General features: G+C 44.2%; 13 protein-coding genes and 1 non-coding gene across 14 annotated transcripts; 8 read left to right on the forward strand and 6 right to left on the reverse strand.

Annotated features, from left to right (window-relative positions):
- Window positions 1–580: 580 nt before the first annotated feature.
- Window positions 581–1,005, reverse strand: L203_101994 (uncharacterized protein; the record flags this gene model as incomplete). Its single annotated transcript, XM_066211424.1, has 3 exons — window positions 581–833; window positions 888–924; window positions 975–1,005. The coding sequence occupies 3 exons, from the start codon at window positions 1,003–1,005 to the stop codon at window positions 581–583; spliced, it is 321 nt and encodes a 106-aa protein (XP_066067521.1).
- A 1,240-nt stretch (window positions 1,006–2,245) lies between these two features.
- On the reverse strand, window positions 2,246–6,288 carry L203_101995 (exportin-T; the record flags this gene model as incomplete). Its single annotated transcript, XM_066211425.1, has 13 exons — window positions 2,246–2,449; window positions 2,507–3,043; window positions 3,093–3,674; window positions 3,723–3,846; window positions 3,893–4,253; window positions 4,299–4,479; window positions 4,534–4,758; window positions 4,807–4,947; window positions 5,011–5,315; window positions 5,363–5,764; window positions 5,815–5,912; window positions 5,957–6,090; window positions 6,139–6,288. The coding sequence occupies 13 exons, from the start codon at window positions 6,286–6,288 to the stop codon at window positions 2,246–2,248; spliced, it is 3,444 nt and encodes a 1,147-aa protein (XP_066067522.1).
- A 296-nt stretch (window positions 6,289–6,584) lies between these two features.
- Window positions 6,585–7,501, reverse strand: L203_101996 (NADH-quinone oxidoreductase subunit B; the record flags this gene model as incomplete). The annotated part of the gene is made up of 7 exons (XM_066211426.1): window positions 6,585–6,628; window positions 6,684–6,728; window positions 6,863–6,990; window positions 7,038–7,137; window positions 7,182–7,340; window positions 7,387–7,413; window positions 7,471–7,501. 7 exons carry the CDS (start codon window positions 7,499–7,501, stop codon window positions 6,585–6,587), a joined length of 534 nt encoding a protein of 177 aa, XP_066067523.1.
- A 202-nt stretch (window positions 7,502–7,703) lies between these two features.
- Window positions 7,704–9,305, forward strand: L203_101997 (uncharacterized protein; the record flags this gene model as incomplete). The annotated part of the gene is made up of 4 exons (XM_066211427.1): window positions 7,704–7,775; window positions 7,822–8,261; window positions 8,309–8,723; window positions 8,769–9,305. 4 exons carry the CDS (start codon window positions 7,704–7,706, stop codon window positions 9,303–9,305), a joined length of 1,464 nt encoding a protein of 487 aa, XP_066067524.1.
- A 138-nt stretch (window positions 9,306–9,443) lies between these two features.
- Window positions 9,444–11,157, forward strand: L203_101998 (uncharacterized protein; the record flags this gene model as incomplete). The annotated part of the gene is made up of 8 exons (XM_066211428.1): window positions 9,444–9,546; window positions 9,595–9,830; window positions 9,881–9,936; window positions 9,988–10,099; window positions 10,147–10,277; window positions 10,343–10,491; window positions 10,548–10,706; window positions 10,754–11,157. 8 exons carry the CDS (start codon window positions 9,444–9,446, stop codon window positions 11,155–11,157), a joined length of 1,350 nt encoding a protein of 449 aa, XP_066067525.1.
- A 121-nt stretch (window positions 11,158–11,278) lies between these two features.
- L203_101999 (uncharacterized protein) lies at window positions 11,279–12,631 on the reverse strand (the record flags this gene model as incomplete). Its single annotated transcript, XM_066211429.1, has 8 exons — window positions 11,279–11,296; window positions 11,346–11,586; window positions 11,630–11,816; window positions 11,888–12,100; window positions 12,143–12,225; window positions 12,392–12,438; window positions 12,486–12,577; window positions 12,622–12,631. The coding sequence occupies 8 exons, from the start codon at window positions 12,629–12,631 to the stop codon at window positions 11,279–11,281; spliced, it is 891 nt and encodes a 296-aa protein (XP_066067526.1).
- A 115-nt stretch (window positions 12,632–12,746) lies between these two features.
- Window positions 12,747–14,233, forward strand: L203_102000 (uncharacterized protein; the record flags this gene model as incomplete). Its single annotated transcript, XM_066211430.1, has 6 exons — window positions 12,747–12,873; window positions 12,921–13,476; window positions 13,522–13,637; window positions 13,682–13,715; window positions 13,800–13,932; window positions 13,982–14,233. The coding sequence occupies 6 exons, from the start codon at window positions 12,747–12,749 to the stop codon at window positions 14,231–14,233; spliced, it is 1,218 nt and encodes a 405-aa protein (XP_066067527.1).
- A 230-nt stretch (window positions 14,234–14,463) lies between these two features.
- L203_102001 (uncharacterized protein) lies at window positions 14,464–15,970 on the forward strand (the record flags this gene model as incomplete). Its single annotated transcript, XM_066211431.1, has 6 exons — window positions 14,464–14,499; window positions 14,558–14,657; window positions 14,700–14,821; window positions 14,870–15,029; window positions 15,097–15,880; window positions 15,928–15,970. The coding sequence occupies 6 exons, from the start codon at window positions 14,464–14,466 to the stop codon at window positions 15,968–15,970; spliced, it is 1,245 nt and encodes a 414-aa protein (XP_066067528.1).
- Window positions 15,971–16,090: 120 nt separating this feature from the next.
- On the reverse strand, window positions 16,091–17,994 carry L203_102002 (homoserine O-acetyltransferase; the record flags this gene model as incomplete). The annotated part of the gene is made up of 6 exons (XM_066211432.1): window positions 16,091–16,395; window positions 16,438–16,612; window positions 16,670–16,827; window positions 16,878–16,958; window positions 17,010–17,598; window positions 17,647–17,994. The coding sequence occupies 6 exons, from the start codon at window positions 17,992–17,994 to the stop codon at window positions 16,091–16,093; spliced, it is 1,656 nt and encodes a 551-aa protein (XP_066067529.1).
- Window positions 17,995–18,183: 189 nt separating this feature from the next.
- Window positions 18,184–20,492, reverse strand: L203_102003 (V-type ATPase, A subunit; the record flags this gene model as incomplete). Its single annotated transcript, XM_066211433.1, has 10 exons — window positions 18,184–18,330; window positions 18,380–18,523; window positions 18,575–19,252; window positions 19,300–19,605; window positions 19,656–19,920; window positions 19,978–20,119; window positions 20,174–20,262; window positions 20,318–20,361; window positions 20,407–20,445; window positions 20,490–20,492. 10 exons carry the CDS (start codon window positions 20,490–20,492, stop codon window positions 18,184–18,186), a joined length of 1,857 nt encoding a protein of 618 aa, XP_066067530.1.
- Window positions 20,493–20,727: 235 nt separating this feature from the next.
- Window positions 20,728–21,939, forward strand: L203_102004 (uncharacterized protein; the record flags this gene model as incomplete). Its single annotated transcript, XM_066211434.1, has 5 exons — window positions 20,728–21,129; window positions 21,182–21,345; window positions 21,400–21,472; window positions 21,520–21,607; window positions 21,653–21,939. The coding sequence occupies 5 exons, from the start codon at window positions 20,728–20,730 to the stop codon at window positions 21,937–21,939; spliced, it is 1,014 nt and encodes a 337-aa protein (XP_066067531.1).
- A 137-nt stretch (window positions 21,940–22,076) lies between these two features.
- Window positions 22,077–23,877, forward strand: L203_102005 (uncharacterized protein; the record flags this gene model as incomplete). Its single annotated transcript, XM_066211435.1, has 4 exons — window positions 22,077–22,163; window positions 22,215–22,284; window positions 22,337–23,298; window positions 23,350–23,877. 4 exons carry the CDS (start codon window positions 22,077–22,079, stop codon window positions 23,875–23,877), a joined length of 1,647 nt encoding a protein of 548 aa, XP_066067532.1.
- A 260-nt stretch (window positions 23,878–24,137) lies between these two features.
- L203_102006 lies at window positions 24,138–24,227 on the forward strand. Its single transcript has one exon. It is a non-coding gene; the product is annotated as a tRNA-Thr (tRNA).
- A 710-nt stretch (window positions 24,228–24,937) lies between these two features.
- L203_102007 (uncharacterized protein) lies at window positions 24,938–27,128 on the forward strand (the record flags this gene model as incomplete). Its single annotated transcript, XM_066211436.1, has 10 exons — window positions 24,938–25,087; window positions 25,151–25,277; window positions 25,334–25,692; window positions 25,744–25,822; window positions 25,874–25,938; window positions 25,989–26,271; window positions 26,328–26,340; window positions 26,400–26,428; window positions 26,495–26,572; window positions 26,626–27,128. 10 exons carry the CDS (start codon window positions 24,938–24,940, stop codon window positions 27,126–27,128), a joined length of 1,686 nt encoding a protein of 561 aa, XP_066067533.1.
- Window positions 27,129–27,227: the final 99 nt, after the last annotated feature.

A 27,227-nucleotide genomic window follows, 5' to 3' on the forward strand; every position in this document is an offset into this window, starting at 1 on the left:
CTGTGTATGGAGAGGAATGGTATAGTTGGTTGAACTAGAACCTGGCTGAAGGATGCAGAGCAAACAAGATATAAGGAAGGGATTGTGGTTCATAGTTCCCCAAGGAATCAATCTTGATAGCTGTCAGAGTCTATTTGAGATAGATACTCCTAGATACTCCACTCGTCCCAAGGACTCCCAGACCAAGCCCAAGAACAACCTCATTCCTGACATGAGGACGGCAAGGAATTTTAAACGCACCTCTTCGCACAATTGAGAGAATGTGAAATAACAGATCTCGCCAGCTGCGATAGGAGCGTCTATCTGTTGCCTATAGACTAAAATATGTCTTGGTTTGGCTGTGCCCCATGTAAGTGTTCATTTTATCAGTTCAAGTGGAAACAGTGTCAGAACCTTGGAATTATGACATGGAATATAGCCAATAAGTAATAATGCAATGTAGATTGCATTATTGTGACCTTTTGGTACAGAGCGTGGATATTAATTATTGCTAATATTCATGACAAACAGTCTTGCCTATTTGCCCTTTTATGGCGTCTGTCCAAGTCTTCTCATAATCTTCCTTGTTGTCTTAATGGAATCATCTTACCTCACGGTGGTTATTCACGCCTCGCCTCCAACTTCTACCTTCGTCTACATGCAACACTTCGCATCGTGCCTTGAGGGAATCAAGAAAGTCTGCCAACCGCTCGCGATGTACTCCATGGAGATGGAGATCTTCTAGGATGTGATTGAAGCAAGTTACAATGACGCCACCGAGACGCCAATACCAAGAAAGAACATCCCTTGTGAGAGCCACAGATGAAGCGTTGATTAGTTGCAACTCATCAAAGCTACAATATATGTATTGGTCCTATTTCGAAGAGAAGCTGAATACAAATGCTCACTATAGTACCGTGTACTGTAATATCATCTTGTGAGAAACTACATAGCCATGGTGTTGATGTATGTTCTTTTTTACGCCCAAAACTCACTGTTGAATGCCATACCCCTTTCCTTATCCATGTTAATCTTTCCGTGTCTTTCTCAACCCATCTCTCATTAGCAAAGATAGATTTCTAGCCGTTTTCTGCCGCTAGCGCCTTCTTCATTGATCTTTTCTCCTGCTCTTCCCTTTCGGTTGATTTTTGCTTATTCATCTCTATATGCACTTGTTGGTATAGAGCTATGGTAAAAGCGTGGTAGTGAAACTTTCGCTTAGGGATAGGGAGAAGCTGGTAAAAGAGAGCAAGTAAGAGGAGTTTACCTGTGCCAGAGGGACCAGTGAGAAGGACACCTTAGGAGGTGTATCAGCTTCATTTGTCAAGTCTTTTCTGATTTACTTTTGGTGTCTTTAAATTCGCAGACTCTTCTTCGCCGCTCAATACTTTTACCAATCAATTTCTCTCTTTTATTGATCCGGTATCTAGACCAAGGGCTTCGATAGTATTAGCTTTTTTTGCCACCACGAGACTTGGGTATTTTGCTTAGTAACCAAGAGAGTGAAGGGGACTAGTTTGGCGATAAGATCAAGAGGAGGTGAATAATTGTTCAACGTCTCGAGCTTTTTCCCTCTGTATAACTCCAACAAATCCGTTGATGTTAGAAACAATTTTGTGTCTACATAGATTCTGTGACAGCCTGGCGATGAGATCCTTGAACTTTTGCTCCTAGAAGCACAACGCAGTAGCCACTTGACGCCTTCTTGTCGGCATTGCCCCAAAATCTTTGGCAACGACAGCCCTGCTTGGAAAGGTATTTGACCTGCTGTTTCGAAATAATGAAAGACAATTGTAGTTATTGTCCACTGAAGCTGACAGGAGTTTGCCTTTGCTTTAATCATTATCAAGTATACCAGATTCAGTGATCAAATTAGAGACGTAAATATAAAAAAGAAGTAATAACTATCTCAACCTTTTTGTATTTCTAAATTGAACTGAAATTGTTTCCTCGATCATCCGACGGATCTCAATCCCTTATCAGATAACCGGAATTTGAAAGTATCTCCACAAAGTTAGTGATTGATCAAGTGGCAACAGGCAATAAACATGTAGCGTATACATATTAAATCGATGCAAAAAGGAACTAGAGATGTGCTGCAGGTAAGACAACTATCATATATGCAATAAACAACGTTCCTTACGTTAATAGTTTAAAAACCTTGTTGATATCAGAGCATCACGACCTTTTCACAAAGAAACTGGCGGCCATATCTCTCCTAGAAATATTTAGTCCTCTATCTACATTCCTTCTCATTCTATCGTACCTATCCTCTCATAGCTTTTATGAACTCCATGAAAGTCTTTTTGAAATCTTTTGCTTGTTGAGACGTTAAACTATTTATAAATTGATTTGCAATTTCTGGAGGACATTGTAGCTTGGGTAAAAGGTCGTTCAGTAGAAAATCAATTGTTTCTTGTCCTCTAGCTTGCACAGTGTTGCGGACAAGAACAGCAGCCTCCTGGACAACCTGTTCAATGTACAAATTTGTCAGCAAGTATTCTGAATTGACTATGGATCAGCGTACCAGCTGTCCACCTCGAATGTTAAATTGACTGTTGGCAGGCACCTCAAATGCAGCAGGTAACAGTCTTTGATAGATGAAATTCCCATACCCCGGCAAACAACGTTGCGCTCTTTGCTCCCTTGACACCGCATTTTGATTCGTAGTTGCAGACCCATTAGCCAACATCTTGCTTTGTGTTACCATGGCGCTCTCGGCGAACACAGAGGGCTTCGTTGTTGCTTCTGGGCAAGTTCCCCAAGCAATGACGCTCCTAGAAAAGAAACCAAAGGCTAGACGCTGTGACGCGCCATCGGAGTAATCTTGCGTAAGGTTGAGTAGTGTAGTGAGGACATTTTCAAACTCTGCTTTATTTCGTTCGCTGGTGAAGATGCCATCAAGATTCTCATTCATGAGAGTAGTGAAAAAAGCAAGGTAGCCCTCCTTGAGACGGGTATGGACTTGGGCTTCGTCTGTTCCGGTAACAGGCTGTTGAAGGACGGCGAAGATACGAGATAAAAGGGGAAGAAGAAGCATGTCCATGGTTTCAAATGTACTTCCCTATAATTTTGTCAGTTCGTGGCTACTTTCTTTCAGTCTTCATACACACTTGGAGTCGGTGCATGAGCAATTGCAAGAAATGAAGGAAATCCACCAATTCAGAAGACTCAAACTCAGTTATTACAGCCGATACAAACCTTGGTACTAATTCCGCGACCGGCGTACCGATGGCATTGGCGAACTGTGAAAACGCAAATCGAGCAGCATCCCTAACCACCCTTCTTTTCTTCAATACCTCAATGGCATGTAACAGAGCCTTTGTCATTTGTTTGAAAGGCCCTGTGTATGGTAAAACTTCGACTTGTTTATCTGGCACCACGGGGAAACCCTTTGCAAAGTGACCCAAAGCCATCAAATGGTGATGAACCTGAAGAACAGCCTGCAAATCATCCGGCCGCGCCCTTGATCTTTCTACACCATCAGCCATGCCACTCAAAAGCGGGCCAGCTATGGCCTCCAGCAACGTCATCTGCTTAGAAGGATCTGATTTAGTAAGGTAAACCAAGTTACCAGAGGCTTCAAACAGATGAAATTGATCAGCAGCATATGTTTTACCAGTAGTGGCTTTGACAAGAGGATCCTCCTCAGAACTCTCTGCACGAGGATGCTCTGCATTAATGACCATTATATCCTATCAATCGTCAGACATGTTTCAACAATATATCATTCGAACTCTTACCCGAATATTTTCAAGAATAGGCGAGACCATACTCTCGATGGCTTCACTTTTACAGTCTTTGCATAATCTTGCAAATAAGTAGAAACAACGCCGTCTTATATTTTGGTCAGAATTATGGATTCCACTATTTACCAATAAGTACATCTGTCTTCACACACACTTAGACGTACCGTCCATCCAATATGGTCTCAAAAAGAGATGGTAGTGTCTCAGGTTTGGCTCTCCAGAATTCTATATAACGCACAGTAATTTCAAAGTATTGCAGCGAGACACTGGGGTGGGGATACGCCGAGATTCCGGATGTCATGCACCTTGTCAACAATTGCCCGAGCGGTGAAAGAGGGTATTGATCATAATCAAATTTATCATCCTTGTTGGCACCGACGCCAAAGTCAACAATGTCTGAAGTGGAAGAAGGAGTTGTACGGCCACTGCTCATAGGGTCAATTTTGCTCGTTTGGCGGAGCTTATTACGGGCGAGTTTGGTGGCTACCTCGAGAGGGAGGTCGAAAAATGCTGCTCGTGTAGAATCTACGAAAAATCAGATCCTGCGTTCTCGAAAAGAGGAATACGTGCTCTTAGAGACTTCACCAAATGTGTACACGAGGTGTAGAGCAAGCTCGGCTTGTTGCCATGGAACTGATGCGGCCCCACCAGACGCATATGTATCCAACGTTGACGCCACCATTCTTGCTACTACCTCCGTATGAAGAGATCTATCTATTTGAGCAATCGACTCAATGAATGATCGACAAGACTATTTCAATTACACATCAGCTCTAAATCAACGATTGCGAGTTATAATACAAACCCCTCGGAAATTTTTAAACAGTGCAATGTCCTCATCTGTGTCGTCTTCATTGCCTGGCGCTTCCCAGTCTGTATCTTCTGGCCATGCTAGTTGTCTAATCAGCACATCCAACATGGAAGCCAAAAATTGTCGACGTTCAGAAGAGAGTTGTAAAGGGCCTAGAGAGGGTGAAGCTGTTTGACCAGCTTTCATAGACGGGTTGGGCGGCTGGTGGATACGTTTATACTACGTCATTATGAGCAGCCTGGTTATCAATCGGTTGATTGTACGTACGATTCTGAGGAGATCTGATACGAAAGGCGAGACGGATAGAGGCACTTCGTAGTGTCTATCACTCAAAAATCTCAATAACAATGGCAGAGCCTCATTCATCATTTTCTCTGCTTCCAATCTCAACGGCTCTGTGATATCAACCTATTTCTCTCATTAGTCAAGCAATCTCTTTTAGCAACTTTAACTCTTTGCCTTTGAACGTACGTTGTCAGAAATGCTTATGAGGGCTACACCATAAGCCGATAAGACGCCACCCAAACCCGCTCTGAAAGTCGCAGCCTCTTCGTTTGTATTTCCTCTTGTCTCTGATTCTAAGGGCTCAATCATTCCTAATGGATCTAACACTCGCAAAACCTGTAACTTGGATGATGCGTCCTGAATACCTTTTGAAACTAAGATACGATATATGGCTGTAGTGTATGTACGGAAGGAGAAAATGGGCTGCTGAAGTAAACGATGGTATAAGGGAAGGGTAGAGGGATTGAGGGCGACATCAAGGTCAATCCAAGCTACACAATTGTTAAGCTTGAAATCACATCGAGTGTAATGGACGTACGAATCCAAGCACCAAATGTTTTGAGCGTTGATTCTACTGCTTCTCCCCATTTTTCAGGGCTTTGTCCTCTACCGATCTCTTCCAACCCTTTCTCAAGCACACACGACATTGCTTCAACTGCCATTTTATCATCGCCATTACTCCTCACAGCATCACGGATTACGCCATCTCTGTCTTGTCTCTCTTTGGTCATTACTCGAGCAGTCTTGAGGGTTGTGTCGTGTATTTCCTGTGCAATTTCTAGCAGAAATCGAATGGTGAGTAGCTGAGGGCGAAGATCTGGAGGGGAGGATGCAGGCGAGGACAAAAGTGCGAGGAAGGGGCGGAGAAAAGTGGGAATGTGAGACGGGTATGATTGTAGGAATAACTGGGTAATGGTGAATGCTAGTTTGTTGCGCAAGACTTTTTAGTTGAGTCCGTCAGAATCTATCTCATCATTCAGAAGCACTTACATGTTTGCCCACTCTCACAAAACCCTCCAATATACTCTGCTTCGACAAAATCGACTATTGCCTTGTACATGGCCTGCAAAGCATCTGTACTAACTGTACTAGGCCTGTTGTTGTGAGTCAAGCATTAATTCTACAAACCTACTTTTGAGTCAAGACAGTATCTACGACTTGTAGACAAAATATTCGTAAATCTGTTCCCAGTTTTTCTTTGCCATCTCGACCTGTTGTAGAGGGGCCTGAAGCACCCGCTCCTTGAAGGTATAGTTGCAGGCAGTCCTGATCGTCCTATTAAGTACTGTCGACCCTTGAACTGCACCCACCCACCTGCCATGTCTCTTCGCAAAGTTCTCTGACTTTTGTAAGGTAATCTATCGCCTGTTGCTTGAGTGCTGGGTCAACTGTCGGGTCTACGCTTGCTGCTACTCTGACTGCTTCGGGGATGTTTGTAAGATGAGACGATTGCGACACTGCCATGAGTGGCTTTTTCTCGCTTTCAATGGCCGAAATGGAAAATAAACAGAGAAGAAAACTATAAAATAGATTTATAGAAAATCAAGCCAACTTTTGTCAATGCACATGACAGTGGCTTTTTGCCACGTCATTTTGTTTATCATAAATTATGCCAAAATCCAACAAGTAATGGCTATAATGATTTTATGCATGGAAACAATCACAACTGATCCTAAGCAAGCGTACAGTTTTAGGCTAAGTCTTTGTCTGTTACCTTCGGTACCATCGCACACTTTGCCTGTTACGTCTCATTTTTCGCATTAATTGAAGCATACCGTATAAAAGAGCCTCAGCAGTTGGGGGGCTGCACACAAGGATGAGCACTTGCTAAGACAAAGAGATTGAATTTGAAAACCCACCATCCAGCAACATAGATGTCGACCGGAACAATTCGGTCACATCCTCTAACGACAGAATAAGAGTAGTGATAGTATCCACCACCATTAGCGCAAGAACCCATCGAAATGACCCATCGAGGTTCCGGCATTTGATCGTATACTGCTGCAATTAGCAACCTCTACTATCGCAATGAACCCACCTTTTCTCAACGCCGGAGCCATCTTGTTGGTTAAAGTTCCCGCCACAATCATGATATCACTTTGTCGAGGGGATGCTCGAAATACGACGCCCAATCGATCTTGATCATATCTGGCAGCAGCCATGTGCCTATAGATTATCAATACAGGACCATTTTGACTCATAACAGTACAGACATCATCTCAACAGCACAGCAAGCGAGACCAAAAGTCATGGGCCACATTGAACCTTGGCGTGCCCAGTTCACGACCTTATCGAGGGTTGAAAGAACATATTCTATATCCAATTAAGATGACTTATGACCTGATAGCCTCGCTTACCAGCTCCATTTCTGGGAGTTTCCAAGCTCAACTGATTACTTCCTTGCTGGGCAATAGTAGTATCTGGAAGAGTGGTGGAAGGGTTAGAGTCATATGTGTTGATGGAAGAGGTGGGCGTTTGATTTCTCAAGGCGATAACCGTGGAGGAGATAGGCCGAACTATTGTAAGGTCAGTTTGATGCAAAGACAGTGGCGATCGACTGACCAAATGCAAGGGATGGTCTGATAGGGGCTTGTTTGAGCGCAGCCATAAGAAGTAAGACTCTGTTATCTTTCTTAAATTGCTTACCTGTCCTTATGCCTGGCATTAGAGTCGCCATTTCGATAGAAATGTCTTGAAATGAAAACAAAATAAGAGTACATTTACCACAATGCACCCACCAATGATAACTGAAGAGTTGTGCATCTGACGGGATCAAATATCGGGACTATTTCCTGTGGCGCCTCCACATTAGCTCTTAAGACTTTTTTTTCAGCTCCTTCTAGTGATTACTTGATTTGTAACCATTTTCTTGATCTATCATGATCACCCGCACAGCTCTTAGAAGTGCGGTTCGCCAAAATGCAGCATTTCACTCAATAACAGCAGCGAGAGTGAGTCACAGGAGACATGCACAACTCAATCACTCACAGCCCATAGCCAATTCAACTCTCAAGATCAACACTGGTCACTACTGTACCTACAACTAGACAATTCTCTTGGACGCCATGGAAAAAGCTGGATCAAGTGACACAGACTATAGATGTGCCATCTCAATCGATTTCGGTTCAACCTGTTCCCTCACAATCAATTTCTGACCTCACACAACCTACGCTAGTAGAAACCTCAACAACCCTTTCTTCTACCGACTCTGCGGTATTGCCACAACCTCCAGTAGATGTTAATGCACCCTCTTTTGAAGACTTAATCCTTCATTCTGGCAAGACAGTAGAAGAAGTTCTTAATTCAGAAGAGGCTATTCATGCTGCCATGAAGGTTTCGGACCTCAAGCTTATTGGCTACGATCATGGATTTTTCAGTATCACAGGCTGGTTCACAGATGCTATTGTTTCTCTACATACATCAGTTGGCTTGCCATGGTGAGTTGCCAATGTCGTTTGATTCTTGAGCTGATAACCAACGTTAGGTGGGGTGCGATCGCGGCTACCACCGTTGCCATTCGTCTTGCCCTCTCCCCGATCCTCATTTCCACGCAGAAACACAACTCCCGTCTTGCCATCGTCAATCCTCAATTTCAAGACCTTATGAGCCAAGCAAAAGAGGCCAGTGCCAACAAGGATGTTCATATGCAAACACTCATCAGCCAGAGAATGCGTGACTTGATGAAGGAACACAATGTCAATCCTTTCCGATCTCTTCTTTTGCCTCTTGTTCAGTTGCCAATATTTTTGACATTTTTCAGCATTATTCGGGGTTTGGCCAATTTGCCGCTGCCGCAATTGAAAGAAGGTGGCTTGGGGTGGGTCACTGATCTTACTGCTGCCGACCCTTACTGTATCCTCCCTGCCACGTCGTTACTGTTTACTAATCTAGTGTTTAAAGTGAGTTGCAAATCTGCAGATGCAGGTATCGCTTACACTTTGCAGCTCGGCGCCGACGGTGTTCCCACAGCATCAAAAGGTGACCCTGTTCGAACAGGGCACATTCGGAATTTCATCCAAATCTCTACACTGATTTCCTTTCCATTCATCATGTACTTTCCATCAGCCATCCTCTTCTATTGGACCTTTTCTACGGGATTTACCCTTTTGCAATCCATTGCCCTTCGCCAAACCTTTGTGAAGAAATTACTAAACCTTCCTATCACACCTACGCAAGAACAGGCCCTTGACCCCGGCGCTAAACCACTCAAACAACCATCCTATCTTGATACATTCAATGTCATCAAAGATTGGGCTCAAAAGACCATCAAAGATACTCAAGAGCAAACTACCCAAAACGGTACGGCGAACCAAGCTGGCAAGAATAGAAGGCCACAGAATGACTTTGTTGAACGAATACAAGAGCCTGATATCTCTTCAACCGAAGAGCAAATACGCGTTTCAGACAAGCCTGTTGGTAGAGAAGCAGAGAAGCAGAGGAGAATTGAATTAGCCAGGAGAAAGAGACTAGAGAGGTCTTGAGACTCGTTATCATGCGCCGGTTAATGATTACATAAGCCTCCACATTTTTCGGCAATATCTTCTTGCCGACTTCTTTCGTCATTGTCGCTTTTTTCTAATTTTTATATCTATGTTACCAACTTTTAAATCTTGTTTTAAATGTTATACAAAGAGGTTGCTATAGCCTTCAGAAGCCATTTTGTAGAAGCGCGCTCCAGGGGGATAGCTACAGCTCTTCCAGCCCTTCGTCAACAAGAACGATGTGAGTACGTCTGTTACAACCTGTTCGTCCTTTAAGGAAATTGGTTAGTACCTCGCGGACATGTTCGCCCTACTCGCAAGCACCTAATATCCAGACCTATCGGCCAGTCGAATATTGAGGGAGAACCTGATGTTCATGTTACGCCAATTCAGCCTGTCCATTCCGTCTATATTCCTCCGGACACGCACGGTGTCTTGGGCGATAATCATGCTGCAAAAGAGATTCTTGGTCATGAAAGCCTGGTCATTGTTCGGCAGCTAGAAATGTTAAACATTTTTATGGGGGTATATCTACAAGTGATAGTGACGCAGAGAAATAGCTTACATAGTGGTAGTTTGAGCAAGCGAACAGATACGCTATACATTCTTCTGATGGGCAGCACGTTGGTTTGTAAGTCAATTGGTATCATGTATCAGTATAAGATTAACAAGCGTATTAAAGTCTCGCAGAGGAAGAACAGGGAATTTTTTCCACCATGAACAGACAAATTTTGAGAACACATCGCCCTTTTCGTTCTCTTGTGATGGATAGGTTTGGCAAACCCGTTCTTTGGGTAAGTCATGAGAAATCCTATCGGAAACGTTAACGCCAAACCCGTAGATAAGAAGGCCTTTTTCATTCATCAATTCTAGGATATCTGTTCATTCATCACAAGATCTTGAAAGCAAATTGGTAGGCGAAACTCAGCAACAATGGCATCCGTGGCGGAGGCGGTACAATCTATTCCAGTCGTATGTCGATATCTTCGCCTCATACCTCTCTAGCATAGTTGTCAGTTATTGACCCTGACTCATAGTCGAAATACAGAAACACTCAAGCAATTTGCAAAAATTGATGGTGGATTTTGGACTTGGGACTTCTGGCTCAAAGATAGAGATGATCGTCTCATAGCATCAATAAACAGGAATTTTAGAGGGTTCGGGCGAGAATTGTTCACAGATACTGGTAAGTCCTCTTTTTCCAAGCTTGTTTGTCGCAATAAACATAATTTGGGTGACTAGGCCAATATGTGATTCGTTTCGACGCTGCAGGGACAGAGCTTGATATCGCCCCTGGTTCAAAATTGAGCTTACAAGGGCAAACTCTTATCATGCCTCGTACGGCTGAGAATGGCTTGACGCTTGATCAACGAGCCATGACACTGGCTACAGCCGTATCTAGTGTGTCTTATTAACCATGTAATGTAGATAAATTAACCAGATTACAGTTGATTTTGACTACTTTTCTCGCCATTCTGAAACTGGTGCTATGGGATTTCCTTTCTTCTGGTGGGGAGGCGGCGAAGGCGCAGATGCTCAAGCAGGACCACGTCCTTCGAGCGTTCCACCAAATGATGCCAAGGCTGCTAGCACAGCTGGCATGATGGGCGCCACGAATGCAGTAGGAGAAGGCGATTTGACGGAAGATGAACTTGTGTATGGCCGCCAATCTCCTGGATCTGTTAATTCGAAGAGTGATGAGGTCAACGAACCTTCGCAAGGTTATGGCCAAGACGATCAAGAATGGTCTGAGCAAACTATGAGAGATCCTTGGCCGAACCAAGGTGACAATGATGGAGACTGGTGGGGAGGTGGAGATGGGGGTTTTGGCGACGATGGAGGAACATGGTAAATGACTACATCATAAATACTTCTCTTTCATATCAAATAGATTCTAGGCAAATCGCAGAAAGTTTGTTGGCGATGCATGCTTATACATCTTGATGCAAAACAACATTCATAAGAGCTAGTAGTTACGCTTTTACCTTGGGCTATTACATATGTTAATTATTTAGTTCTTTCCAAGGCACTTTGGCTTACCTTGCAATCATCCATCACTGTACTCTTTATCAGTGCCATTACCACATTCTGTTCCTCTGGTTTGTCAACAGCGTTATCATGCTCATAACTTGCGCCAATGGCCAGCTTTGTACCGTCCGGACTGAAAACAAGGGCGGATATGGGTGCAAGGTACTTTGGGTAGAGCTTCATACGCTTTTTAGCATTGTGATCCCAGACAGAGACATATCCGTCAGATCCTCCTGATACAAAAGTATTGTGTCTTGATGGTGTTAGCTCAATAGCTATTAATGATAAATACATACATGGGGTGGTAAGCCAAAGCATTAATAGGGTAAAGACAGTCTGTACCATCAACATTTTGACGGTGCGCGCGGAAAGCATATTTTGATCCTTGATCAGCAGGATTGATATATTCCACAGCGATTTTTCCTTCCAATGAACCAGATGCCCATCCTAGCCCTTGTAAGCTACAGCTATTGACGTGTCGACCTTACCTTTGCCATCAGCCATTGTAGCCACACTCCGAGTCATGAACTTGAGAGCGCTTTCTCTTTCCTGACTGGGTATAATCCGATCTGATGCAGAAGCAAGTTCCGCAAGGTTATAGACATAAACATGTCTGTGAGCCATTGAGACCAGAAGGTGGCTGGAAGCGTGAGTATAAGATAGGTTATATGCTTTTGCAGGGAGAGGCTGGGTAGATTTGAGAGGGTTTTCGAGCGAAGGATCCCATACTTTGAGCGTAGAATCCCATGAGCAAGAAACCAAGACGCCTATACGCAATCAGTATGTCATCCGCAATGAGCCATACATACTATATTCTGGACACCAAACGATACTCTGAACAGCATCATCATGCTTGCCAAGCACTTGAACCAGCCCCGTACCAAAGTTCCATCTACAATGTCAGTGAGACCTCAAGGCAATCACTAACCTCCTGATACGCTTGTCCAAACCAGCAGAGAATCCAATATTTGAAGAAGACCCAAAACAAGCTGTTAGGACTGCCGCCGGATGAGAGAAACTAGACAAGAGTCAGTACGAGTTGGCAGTATCACGCTTACATCTTTGGCGGTTGAAATGGTCCAGAGAGGTCGTGGAGTTGTATCGTCTAATACACGCCCATGAGCATTACTTCCAGCACCCAAATCGACATACCCCATCCCACGACGAAACCAACAGTCGCTGCGAGTCAGGAGAAAAGGCAAGGGAGGATATACCATCTACAGGCGGCTGTAGAGCAGTATCGCCTGTTGCATGGTATCAGTAGCCTATAATATATGTTGTTACGTACTTGAAGACATTTTTTAAAACAAAAGATAAATGTAGAAACAAAAGTTAAATAGAATTAATTGAATATAAAATAATTGTATTTTTTTTTTCTACTTTTTTTTTTCTTTTCTACCATTCACCATTGCTATGAACAGCCACTATACACCAAGAGACAAATATGGCCCTATGGATATCGACCCGCCAAGTTACAACACTGCCAGGCTAGATGCTTTTATCCTCCCCGACAGTAATGACCAAGAACCAGCGAGGAAGCGTGTGTATGATGGTATGAGAGGTATACCCATGTTGACAAACGTATAGGCCTACATAGCGAGCTTGAACAGACGCCTTCTTACATACCCCAGAGAACTACAGGATTTGCACAATTTAATAGTGGCCTCAACTCGGCGCCATTACTCTTGGCTGCTCTCAATACGCCCAAAAAAGCTCCTTCATATGATCCTTCACAGTGGTATTCTCAAGGTGTCCGCACACCTGCCCAAAGCGTGGCAACTCAGGAGGTTGAAATGGATAGTCCAATCAAAGCTGGCCCGTCTGTTGAGATGGTAGAAGGTGCAGCAGGTGAGATGGGAGACAAGGAAAACAAAATGGAAGAGAAAAGGCAGAGAAAGTTTGCAAAAGGTGCAGTAGTCAGGACAAATCGAAAACGACAGCAAGCAAAGAAGCAAGAGCAGACCCGAGACGAGAGTGAGGTAAGTGACTCTGTCTCTGGCGGGGGCTCACCGTATCAGGATCGAATGTCTTTGAGACATAGTGAATCTGCTACGCCAGCGTTCACTCGTGCAGAGCATCATTACAACGTCCACATGTCGGCTCCTGCCCTTCGGCATTCAGAGATTCCCGCACTCCTGTTGGGGTCAGTAGTTTTTGTGGCTGGTTGCTTTACTAACTGGAAGATTAGCTACCTACAGTTTTTCGTCAACGCTTCAATAGTCCTATTTTGTGTGTATCTGGCTGTTTTGTTTGTCTTGACTGTTCGTAGAGACGTCAAGGACAAGATAAATGAATATTCTGTTGGTAAGTGTGTTGTACTGACCAAGGTGTGAACTCATGGGCGATAGAAATATTGCAAGAGATAGCAGAATGTACAAATCTGTACTTGACTAATCTCTGTGGCTCTTCTCAGCGAGTACCACATATGTAGGTGGCATCAGACTCGCAACATGGCTGACAATGTAGGGATGCGCCTTGTCGAGCTTGGGAAGCATGTATGAATCGGGATCCCACCGTTGTTGGACGAATCAATATTATCGCCGAGACTTTTGCTGGTGTCATCAACAGCTTTGTCGAGCCCATCAGCTGGAAGACTATGGTGAGTTCATCTCGTGCATAATCTTGCTGAGGCTCAAGCTATCCTCTAGAGCTTTACGCTTGTCGCTGGCACATTCCTCGTCATTCTTACCAACTCTGCCTTATTCAACCTCCGAGCCCGAGCATCCCACCGCGACGCTCCGACACCGGCTACGCCCACATTTTGGCCTCCCCATAGTCAATTCATGCCTCAGCTACCTCCTAATATGCCCCAAGGCTCCCTGATGCCAGGCGAGCCTCAGCCGACTCCAAAAGAGGTTTTGTCACGACAGATTGGCTGGAACGACAAGGAATTGCATTGAAATAACCTGTATGCATCATACACTGGCATTCTATCCATCTATAATACTATACCATGTACTATTTTGTCTATTTGAAAATGACAACACATCATATTATTAAACCCCTACCAACTGCCACTAATTTGCATCTTTCCATTCTTCTCTGGCATTTTCATTTCCACCTTTTACATTTATAATATTCAAGACTTTTTTCGGTCTTTTATAAAAGACTCTTCATCCCACCGGGAGCCATGTCGCACCTCTCTAATCGCCATCCAGACCTCCTCGTATGCTGTCTAGAGAGTCTCCTCGTCGCTCAAGCATTACTAACCAATCAACATATAGTGCTGCAATTTTAACCAAGACTATTCGTGCATTGCTGTAGGGCATAAGAAGGGCTATACCATCCTCAACTGTGATCCATTTGGCAAGGTTCATGCAAAAAGTACGTCTTTTGACTTTGCGGACACACACTTATGAGCGGTAGATGACCAAGGAGCCACTGGTATCGTCGAGATGCTCTTTTGCACTTCTCTTGTAGCTCTTGTGGGGGCTGCTGATACTCGGCCTTCAAACAGTCCAAGAAAGCTGCAAATCGTAAACACCAAGGCGAGTCGTGTTGAACTTGGCGAGAGGCCCAACTGACTGGTACCCCAGCGACAATCAACCATTTGCGAGCTCATATTCCCAACTTCCGTCTTGGCTGTCAAGATGAACCGTAAACGACTGATTGTTGTATTGGAGAACGAGATTTACATTTATGACATCTCGACAATGAAGTTGTTGCATACCATTGAGACCGGACCCAATCCTAATGGTATGTTTCCAATGCCTAGTCATTGGCTGACTTTGTCCAGCTGTTTGTGCTCTTTCATCTTCTTCAGAACGATCATATCTGGCTTATCCGTCCCCGGCACCTTCTGCATCCTCTACGCCGCTGTCATCGTCTGCCGTACCCGTTCCGCCGCCAGCTCCTACAACTGGCGATGTCCTGTTGTTTGATACTATCTCTCTTACCGCTCTCAACGTTATTCAAGCGCACAAGACACCTATTGCAGCTCTTGCCCTTAACTCAACTGGGACCATACTGGCCACGGCGTCTGACAAAGGAACGATTGTCAGGGTGTATAGTGTACCAGACGCAAAGAAACTATGGCAGTTTAGAAGGGGAACATCCAATGCGAGAATATTTAGTATGAACTTCAACATCATGAGCACTCTACTGGCAGTATCATCTGACTCAAGCACCATTCACATTTACCGTCTTGCCAATTCTCGCAAAGGTGAAAAAGCAGAAGATGATGCACATTCTGAGGAAGCGCGTAGTCCGACACCTTCCGAAACGCCATTCACGTCTTCTCCACCACTAGCTGTAGGTAAAGCGGACTCTTCTCACTCGGCTGCGTCTTCTCTTAAGCGGCGGTCATATCACATTGGCAAGTCATTTGTGGGCGGCGTGAGCGGCTATCTACCCAAAGGTGTTTCGGAAATGTGGGAGCCCCAAAGAGACTTTGCCTACATCAAGCTGAGAGGGAATCACGGTCGAACAGCGGTTGCTATGAGTGTAACTGTGCCGCAAGTAATGGTTATTAGTGCCGAAGGCTTGTTTCAAGCCTACAATATTGATCTGGAGAATGGGGGGGAGTGTACGTTGATAAAGGAGTTCACGTAAGTTGTCTTATCATAGGATAGACCAAGGCTGATGTCGTTTATAGACTCTTGGGAAGTGAGGATGGAGGGGCTATGAGTTTTGAATGAATAGTTGATTAAAGTGTGATATATCCATATTGGGTACAGTAAATAATGCATCTGCTGGTCTATATTCCTCGATATTGGACATTGGAAAATCATACAACCTTTTGATACAACTGGCTTATGTTAATGCAAAAAACCCCTGATGGCACCTCCAATATTCTGAACATCCAACAAAAAAGTATCATGACCCCAAACACCACCAAGTTCATAATACGTTACATTTGCGTTTCCTGCCAACTTGAGGGCATCAGCCAATTCTCGTTGTTGTTCCACAGGGAACAATACATCGCTCTGGACACCCAACACTAAGGTAGGGATATATTTAAGTCTTTGTAATCCCTGAGCAAGTTCGGCCAAGTGAGGAGATTTCGAAGTGGGTATAAATCTTGCCAATTTCTTCTGTATCTTTTCCTCCTGTCCTGGCATGTCTTCATCTGAGAACATATCTGCAGCACCTTTACGCGGCTTACAAGCTGACACAGAGGTGGGATCAGTAGGGTAAGGAAAAGGCGGTGACATAGGGTAGGCGGTGTTGAAACGTTTGGCGAGCGATGAAAGTGAGGAGCCAGTCATGTCAAATAAATCCATTGCTTTGGAGATATAGATCATTGAATTGGCATCGTATGTCAGACAGAAACGCTCTCCCTGTTTTATCTTAGCGATGCGATATTTTAGATGATTAGCCCAAAAGTCCAAACTCACTTGATGATCAAGATATGTCTCGATGAGAAAGTCGGGACTAAGGCGAGGGGTACCAGTACTACCATTCTCGTTGGATTGAGCCTCTTGTTCACTTAGCATCTGGCGGCCAAATCGTTGCTCCCATTCTGGTCCAGATCGGTATGTGATTGTTGCGATTTCTTCCAGCAGCGTCAGTCATGAGTCTAAAAAGACTAGGTAAACTACTTACGTCTCGCAAGCTTCATACCATTATGGGGCGGAATACCATCATAATAGAATCCCCTATTCCAATTCGGATCTGCCATAAGAACTATTCCGCTTCATGAATTTTGCGATTCACAGCCGGTAATGAACAACTTACCACTTCTCTGCGCATATCTCATTCCAATACCATTGAGTCCACTCCTTCCACAGGCCGAAATACTGGCGATCCTTCCAACTCTTTCCGGAGTCAGATACGCCAGACTCAAGCTCTGCATTCCACCCATACTACTCCCGATACTAGCATACAGCTTCTCGATACCAAGATAATTCAACAATGAAAGCTGGGCCCGCGTCATATCGTGTATACTCAGTACAGGAAATCGGGTTGCCCAAGAAGTAGCGCCGTCGCCGGGAGGGTATGGCGAGCTCGGGCCAGTCGAACCAAAACAGCCACCTAGTACATTGGTACAGATGACATAAAATTTGTCGGTATCAATACTCTTTCCTGGACCCACAAAATCTTCCCACCATCCCGGTTTGGATTTCGTTAAAGGCGAGACGTCATTACCGTTGGAAGCGACATGCGATGAGGCTGAGAGGCCTGTATGTAAAAGGATGGCGTTGGAGGCGTCTTTGTTGAGAGTTCCCCAAGTCTCATAGGCGATTGTGAAAGCGGGAAGGGGTACAGGAGAGTACAAAAGGGCAAGGTCATGAGGAGCATTGTAATGCAATGTTGCTGGAGGTGGCTAATGTTTATTTTAGAGATACCTCCAACGTAAACATCTTTGACTCACCACATAACAAGCTTCTGCCTCTTCTCTGCCTTCTTTGAGAGGTTTGCCTTCAATTCTTTCTTCATCACGTCTAATCTCATCGTCTCGTTTCTGTATTGTATCTACTGTTCTTTCACGCTCTTCGCTCTTACTCCAAGGCGAACTGGGCGGAGGTGCCGGTACTGGAGATGCTTGTAGGCCAAATCCGCCTGGCGAAAAAGCCGGCTTACGTCTTGGAGGAAGTTGTGGAGATATAGGTGGGTTGAAAGCTGACAAAGAAACGGAAGGGGATGGCTGATGATACGCTGCGAGATGCGGTTTTGGGTGCTTCCATGTTATACCACGGGTTAGAGCAGAGCGAGGAGGCATTTCTGGTGAACGTTGAAAAGGAAAAATAAATAAAACATCAAATACATGGAAAGTTTTTGAATCTTTTTATATAAGCAAACTGGGGAAAGAACCATTCAAATCAGAATCAGCACGCAATCTTGAAAATATTCCACGTCACGACTTCCGTATCTAGGCACTCCCAATACATTCCGTTTATACAGTTCAAAACTATTCTTGCAACCTCCTAAACGTCTCTTGAATTTCGTTATAGAGCGCGTCAAACTTCCCTTGGATATCTTCCTCACTCTGGGTATTAGGAGACTCAAACTTCATCTGCGAAAGCTTGAACATGACATCCGAAGCTGCGTCTCGTATCTGGTCACAAGTCAGTAATCTCATGCTAGCGTTATACATGATAACATACCTGAGCAAAAGTCATGTCGCTAGTTTCGATAGCCTTTTGAGAGTTGTCGAAGAAAGCAACAAAGTTTTTGAGCATACCAGATGTCTTGTAGAAGGGACAATATCGATCATACTCCGAGATACCGTTCTGTTGCAGAAAGTCGTCCTATGATTCGTCATCAGCTAGTTTCGCGACAAATGTGGAGGAAAATTCCACCTTGAGCATTCTGGCAATTTCGAGTGTAATCTTGTCGCTTTCTCCCAAAGCGCTTTTCCCAACCAATTGCACAATCTCTGCCAAGTCTTGCTCCTTCTGCAAAATCTCCTTTGCCTTTGTCCTAAGATCGATGAAGCCAGGGTTGCTCTTTTCATAGTAAGGTTCAAGCACCTTGAGGTACTTGGAGTATGATACGTTCCAATCAACTGAAGGAAAATGCTTTCGCTGTGCGAGGGTTTTAGAAAGACCCCAGAAGACTTGAACGATACCAAGCGTGGCGGAAGTGACGGGATCCGAAAAGTCACCACCGGGTGGAGAAACGGCACCGACAACGGAGACAGTGCCATACCTGGATGGACTACCCAAGCAAGACACCTTGCCTGCACGCTCATAGAATCCAGCAAGTTTAGCACCAAGATATGCAGGATAGCCCGAGTCCGCAGGCATCTCTGCCAATCGACCGGAAATTTCTCGCAATGCTTCAGCCCAACGAGAGGTTGAATCGGCCATCATGGCGACATTGTTACCTTGGTCTCGGAAGTATTCAGAGAGTGTTATACCAGTATAGATGGAAGCTTCTCGCGCAGCGACGGGCATGTTGGAAGTGTTGGCAACAAGAGCAGTACGTTTCATAATGGGCTCTTCTCTGCCGTTGCGTTCAAGCGTAAGCTCAGGGAACTGTTGACGCGTTAGTTGATATGCTGAATTAAAGTATGTAGACGTACATCAGCCAAGACTTCAGCCATCTCATTGCCACGTTCGCCACAACCAACATAGATAATGATGTCAGAATTTGAAAACTTGGACAAGGCTTGACTGATAACTGTCTTTCCACATCCAAATGCACCGGGAATAGCGGTAGTACCACCTTGGACACATGGGAACAGGGCATCTAAGACTCGTTGCCCCGTAAAGAGAGGGTAAGTGGCAGTTTCCTTTTGAGCTACTGGACGAGGCGCCCGGACAGGCCAAAGCTGCATCATAGTGTGCTGAGTAGTTTTTCCTTGGAACTCCGTTTCAAGCACAACGTCCTGATAGAACAATCAGTACTAAAACCGCTATAAACATTTGCGAAACAAACCTCGACAGTGTAACTGCCCTTTTCGGCGATCCTAGTGATGGTCCCCATAGCCTTGGGAGGCAACAAAATTTTGTGGTTATCAACTAGAGAGTTTTCGTAGACGCTACCAAAGATATCACCACCAGCGACATGGTCACCGATCGTAAGGCTGGCAGGGTTGAAGTCCCATTTGGTAGACCGGTCAAGGGACTGAGTGTTTATTCCACGAGGAATGTAGATAGATTGTGATTTCTCTTGGATGGATTTGAGAGGACGCTGGATACCACTAAAGTCATTTGAGTTTTTAGGTTCCTTTTATATTGTTGTTGGAAGGACAACGCACTCGTAGATATTGGCCATCAAACCAGGACCTAGTTCAACAGACAAGGGCTTGCCAGTTCTCAAGACAGGATCTCCAACAGTTACACCGGAAGTCTCTTCGTAGACCTGTATAGTGGCGCGATCGGCTTCTATCCTGATAACCTCTGTTTCCCTCTCCATCAGTCATATAATACAACAGTGAATAAAATGTTGCCTACCTCCTACAAGCTCATCATGACCGACTCGAACAAGCTCATACATTGCGCAACCGCGCATGTTTTCACCGATAACAACAGGACCGGATACACTGCATCAGAAGTGAGACTGTGCGATGCCTGTAATGAACAAGGATTTGTACGAACGAGAAGACTGAGCCAAACATAGTTTCCCGTTCTTCATCGCGGATCTGCGCAGTGTTATAAAATCATCTTCAAGGTCGATAAAAACATACCTTGGGAAGATCTCGTTTCGCTCTTTCCATAGCGCCTGCCTGTATAATGGTTATTAGCTATAGGCGACCGAAAGAGTGCTTACCATGTTGAGTGTGTGACTACGAGTGCTTTCGTGGGTTTTAGATACTTCTTGTGGCCTACAATATTGCTTCTCTGTGAAAGAGAAAAGGCCAAGGAATCACAAAACAAGAAAAGCAGCTAAATGAAAGAGATGAATGGAGAGTACGAGCCGTGAGGAGTGGAAATTACACGTCATTGCTTGACATCACTTCCTTACTTTTTGAATAACCCAACTCTCTTACTTTGACTCTTCATCTAATATGCCACTCAGATTATCCATACATTCTGTCATCAAGCAGCGTATATATCCTGCAACCTACAGACACATTTCTATACAATTACCTGGCCCATCACCAGACCCGACCAGAAGAGAGCATTCAGACTTTCCAGTCTATTCACATCCACCAAGCTCATACATTCCAAATCATCAAGATACCGGTCTTGCTACAACTACTTCGCTTCCAGCACCACCTGAAGCTCCAAGCTTTACCCCTAGACACTTACGGCATCCCTTCGATACGCATGCCTTTGTCAGTTATTTGGAGAAGAATGCGTTGTACAGACCGTCAGCAATAGCACTAATGGAGGGTGTCAAAGAAATGATTATTGAGCGAGGGAAAACTACGAGGGATACGATGGTGGGGAAAGAAGAGATGGAAAATGTACATGCTTTGATTCGCGTGGTACATAGCGGATGCTGACCATTGCAATTAGACAGCATATCTCTTCAATGCTGCATTATCAGAATTGAGAACTGAGCTGAGTGTACAAACCCGAAATGATGGTTTAACACTCAAAACAATGTCTGGTGCTATACGGCGAGAGATTGAACAATTGGAACAAAAAATGAAAGAAGACATACAAACATTGAAACATGAGTGTGTAGTCATTGCGTCGATTACTTGAAAAATCTTGATTGACAATAAACGCAGTATAGAAATGGACATGAACAATCGCAAGGCAGAAACAAGGACAGAAATGAAAGGCTTTGATATATACATTGAAGTAAGTAATAATACACGGCTTTGTCACAAGCTGACATTTGTCAATAGGAAGTTAACAATAAGTTTACTATTTCGCTAGGAGATTTGAGGACAGAAATTGAGAGCGTCAAATGGGATGCTACACGAAGAGCTATCTGTATGCCATCTTGCTCTCCTTTGACCTGGCGCTAAACCTCGATAGCCGTTATCATTATAATCGTCGTTGCTACTATTGGTTCTATGACATACTTCATGACTGATACAACACCCAGCGAGGAAGTCACCACTCAATCTGTAGAATCTAAGCTTGCGCCAATTATGAGAGACATGTCAGTTGGGACAGAAGATGAATTGATGGAGGATGTGGGAACATATACCGAACAGCGCTTAGAGAAACTTTTGCAGGAGCAGGGGATGGATGTGGAAAAAATAAGGAAAAAGAAGGAAGGGAAGAAGAGTAAAGAGAGCCTCGTTATGGATAGAATATAGAACTATTATTATATTTATCTCATGTACACTATTTGCCTCCACCGACTGTTCCTTGGAACCACGTGAGTGATAATGATAAGCAAAAGGTAATTCGTCTTTTCATTTTTCTATTTCTCAATCATCTTTTTCAACTTGGGATGTCTGCAAAGTATCCAGCTAGATCACATGCTCTCAAGCTTGTTCACGAGCTGGTTAAGCTCATTCCAGAAGCAGATCAAGACAAAGTGGGTCCTCGTCTTCTCAATCTCTGCATTCAGTTCATTGTATAAGTGTAGCTTCACGGTATCTTTTTACAGGGTTCCCCAATTCTCTATCGCGAAGATACTGATCATGAGCTTCCATTCCGTGCGCCCTTTATATACCCAATATGGCGGTCTGTAATCTGATAAGCTTGTAGATCAAGAAGCAAATTTCAATTATCTTTCAGGTATTCACCACCCTTCTTGTTCTCTCGCCATCTTTTTCTCTCTTTCTTCTAACCCTTCCTCCGTCTCTGTCATTGAGCATCATCTCTTCATCCCAGCTGCTGACCCTGCTGAGACTATGTGGTCTGTTGCACCACCCACTTTGGAGGAAGCAAGAAAAGCATATGACAGTGACAACATCACCTACACTTCTTCTCTTCCCGGAGTGCTTCGATCGGCAGTAGAAAGTGGAAATGGTCAAATTATATTACACACATTGCCTAGAAATATGGAGTACCCCGCTTGCCCAGCACCTATAGATGACACCCCTGGACTTCAGCTGGAATCTTCTTACCTTTTCACTTCACTTCATATTGCCCGTCTCACCAAGGACGAACATGAGATTTCTTTAATTCGTCAGGCGAATGAGATCTCCAGTGCAGCACATCAAGTTGTCATGGGTGAACTCGGCAGGTTTGCTGCTTCACGTGTGCTAGGCAATTCAACGAGAGAATGGAAAAAACGGACAGGTAAAGAGAGTATTTCAGAGTGGGAAATTGAGAGCGAGCGTGATGCTGAAGCCGTCTTCATTGCTTCTTGCAAACGTATGGGAGCGACTAGCCAGGCATACTTGCCCATTGTTGCCAGCGGTGTTCGGGCAAGCACGTTACACTACGTCTGCAATGACAAATTATTTCCCTCTTTGCCGCGAGAACAAGGAGATGTTTCTTTTGCCCAGCCACTCTCTCGTGGATGTTGCGATGATTATTCTAACTCACCTATGACAACGACCCTCCACAACGAATCATTTTTTCCTCAACTTCTATTAATCGACGCAGGATGTGAGTGGAAAGGATATGCTTCAGATATCACCAGAGTGATGCCTGTTGGAAATGGAGGCAGATTTACCAAAGAAGGGGGCGAAATCTATGAGCTGGTCCTGGTAATGCAAAAGGTAACCACAATTCTCACATGGTTAAACTTTATGCTGAGACACACTTGATAGGAATGTGAGGCGTTGGTAAAACCGGGCATTCATTGGGATACTATCCACTTGCACGCACATAAAGTCCTAATATCCGGTCTCTTATCCCTTGGTATCGTCACAGGTACTCCTGAAGAAATTCTTCGAAGTGGTATCACCGCCGCGTTCTTCCCTCATGGCCTCGGTCACTCACTTGGTCTCGACACACACGACTCACTCCAGTACCTCCGCCAAACTCATATTGATATTCCTGAAACCTCTTTTATTTCTCCTAAACTATACAAGTACCTCCGTATACGCCAACCTCTTCAGGTCAATATGGTACTCACTGTTGAACCGGGATGCTACTTTGCTCCGCAATTGATGCAAGAACATGGCGTCTGGACAAGCCCGTATGTGGTCAAGGCTAAGTTGAAAGAGTATGTCGGTATAGGAGGGGTGAGGATTGAGGATGTGATAATAGTTAGGGAGACTGGGGCGGAGAATCTGACAACGGTTGGAAAAGAGCGAGCATGGGTAGAGAGCATCTGTTCTGATGGTTTGGCTTGAACTTCCTCATATGTATGCTCAGCGTAACAGTAAAGTCAATTGTAAAACAGTTGAGTTTCCATTACAGACAGCCAATTAAAAACCGTTATGTGTATGTGCAACATCCAACGTTTAACAAGCACTGTACTTGCTTGTCTTGAGTTTGTTTCGGGCAATGATATAAAAACGCGATAATGGTATAAAACTAGACGAGCGAAGTTTCACTGCTCAAATTAGGATGCAATATTATATTTCAAAATTATAGTTGATGAAGCAATAAAGCCTCCGTAGTTTAGTTGGTTATAACACCCCACTAGTAATTTTCGTATTTAATGGGGAGGTCTGTCGTTCGAATCGGCACGGAGGCAACATTTATTTTTTTAAATTTCACGCTCTACTCTGTCTCGCATTTGCCAGATGTATATTCACACGTTAATGATTGTCTGTGCTCTAGATACCTGACTTTTCGTTTTGTCGCATTCGTTTCATGAATCTACTTTTATCTTTCTTTCTTTTTTTTTGCTCCTGCTGAGTACTATATCCTGCGGACCGGACTTGACCAAGTCTCATATCTTTTAGCGCCTTCTCCCTTTACCTTGTGTTGGATGCTTACTTAATAGAGTGTATTACCCAAATATGTGTCAGGATGATGGAGAGGAAAAGGTGAGGAGAGCTAAAGACATTGTGTATGGGGAAGGAGTGGTATACTTGAGTGACGGGCGCAGAAGCCGAGAAGATATAAGGAAGGATTGTTGATGATAGATCCCCTGAGAATCAATCAAGATATCTGTCTTCGTCTATTCCAGCTACATATTTCTCAGCGAAGCCAATCTCGTCCCAACGCTTTCAATGCAAAGACTCGTGGCGTTGGTTGCACAAGTGGTGAAATATGGGCAGCGCTGACTTTATGGTTTATAGTTTGGTGTGTGCACCCACAGAGAGGGCACAAGAACAACGTCCATAAAGCATGCTTCTGGGGCGGCCTTGACGACAAGAGTTATAGTAGCACCAAGAAGATGCCATGATATAAATTCAGAATGCTGAGCAAAAGGCAAAAGCTACAAAGACAGCTTTGAAAACAATGACGGTCCTACAAATTATTTCAAAAGCAGCAAGTATTTTACGGACTGGCTTTGCCAAATTGCAATGGGTTGACATTTACGCTGTCATCTCTATCGGTATCGCCGCTGTCATACTTCAATGGCTGTATATTTATGTCCAAGTGAGGCGAGTGAGTAGCATGTTGTTCCTGTATCGGAATTTGCGAGAAAAACCATGCTCAAATCAGTCTTAGCAAGTCCGAGGACTGTCAACTGTACACAGTCTGATAGAGGTGTTTGAATCCGGCTCTCGTTCTCAGTTGCCTCACATTCCTTTTGTTTGCCCAATCAATGACTTTACAATCAATGACCCGTGGAAGAGTTAGTGTCGAGGTTGTCTTTCAAGTATATCAGGGCTGAATATGACGTTTTCTTAGAGTATGCCGATAGGCGAACAGACCTCATAGCGTGTACCCAGATGACAACCCCATACGCTGTCTATGTGACGTCCAGTAGCTCCACTTCTCAGATAATTTCAGCCAAATCAAGTGTCTTTGTCAAGCCCACAGAAATGTTTCGTTACAGAGCTATCAATATTTTTGGCCTGGTCATTACGAGCGCGCAGACTGGACCAGAACACAGGAGACATAAGCAAGTAGTCAAGGCTTGCTTTAGTGAAAGTGTCATGAAAAGTGTATGGGAAAACATGACCAACGCCTTTGAAATGATGTTGAGGGAAGAAGGGGGGTTAGATATTGGCGGAATTGTCACAGACTTGAAGACCGTCATGATTAAGGCGAATATTTATTAAGGGAGACGAGGATAGGGGCTGACAAATTTGGAACAGCTCACTTTAGTTGTCTTTTGCAAAACAGGATTCAATCTAGACATCCCTTGGATTATCCCGAGAACTGATGGCAAGGAGAGTAAGTATCATGGATAATAACGTTGGTTGCGGGTTTTGACCATAGACATAGTGCCCTTTATGGAAGCACTCCAAACAGTAGAAAAATCCATCGTTTCACAACTACTTGTACCTTTGGTAAAAGCCGTCCGTTTTCTATTGACAATGTGCTTGACTTGCTTGGATAGTGGATTCTTCAATTTTTCCCTCTTGCCTCTGTCCGCAGAATGGGACAAGCCCAGGTCGACTTTAAAGCTCATCTTTACAAGATGTATCATAAGAAACGGGCTGAGCTCCAGTGTTTAGAAGAAGATTTCAAGTTGTGTGATGAAAAGATGAAGCCACCAACTGACATCTATGGTGCTTTGGTCCACAGCCAAATGAACCACGAGGCTGAAGAGAAGTTGAAGGACCCGGAAAACAAGTCCAAAATTGTAGGACTGACTGAGAAAGAAATTATCGGAAACATGTGTATGTCTCCGGGCAGATTGTCTTTAGGAAAGTCACTCTGATCAAGTTTTCAATAGGGATCTTCTTGGTGTAAGCAACGCTCGTTGTAATGACACTTGCTGATTATATACGAAACTATCAACTTTTAGAGCAGGGCAAGTCTTTATAAGCATGAAATGTAAGGTGGAGCTTACAAAAGCCTGTAGCCATGAAACCACTGCACACACACTGATATTCATTCAAGCTTTTCTTGCGCTATACCCAGATTGGCAAGAAAAGCTCCATCAAGAGATCACTTCAGTCTGTGGCGATTCTATGCCCAGTAAGAATTCTCATTCTCTGGTTCGAGTTTACCCTGGTAACCATCATGGATAGCTTACAATGATATAAACCAATTACCGCTTTGTCTGGCAGCGTGCTACGAGACGGTTCGTCTACGTGACATTGTAATGACTCTTCCCAAAATGACAAAAGAAGACACTGTTCTACCATACACCACCTGGGACGATCAGGGAAACATCAGTCATCATACCCACTCGGTAAAGAAGGGCTCACATGTTATTATCGACAGTCCTGCGGCTTCACGCAATCCGTATCAATGGAAAAACCCTATGGTTTGGGATCCGACCAGATTTTTGGACAAGGAAAATAACGCTCGCTTCACTGGATTCTCTATTGGAGCAAGGCAATGTATTGGAAAGAGGTTTGCAGAGGTCGAAATGGTAGCTTATATAAGTCGTTTGATCAAGCTGTTCAAACTTTATCCTGTCAAGGAGGAACATGAAAGTGACCAGTACTTGATTGAGAGGATGTTGTGGAGCATAGAAGAATTGACCACCACACCCAGCCACTGGTCGATGAGATTAGAAAGACGTTAAGAGAGGCGTGTTTATTGATTTAGTGGCAAAGAAACGGAACAGCGTGCTTTCTCAGACCAGAGTAGGGTATACAGTACATGGAGGCGATTGTCCGTGATG

This window comes from Cryptococcus depauperatus, chromosome 2 (assembly GCF_001720195.1).
Source record: "Cryptococcus depauperatus CBS 7841 chromosome 2, complete sequence".
Lineage (NCBI taxonomy): Eukaryota > Fungi > Basidiomycota > Tremellomycetes > Tremellales > Cryptococcaceae > Cryptococcus > Cryptococcus depauperatus.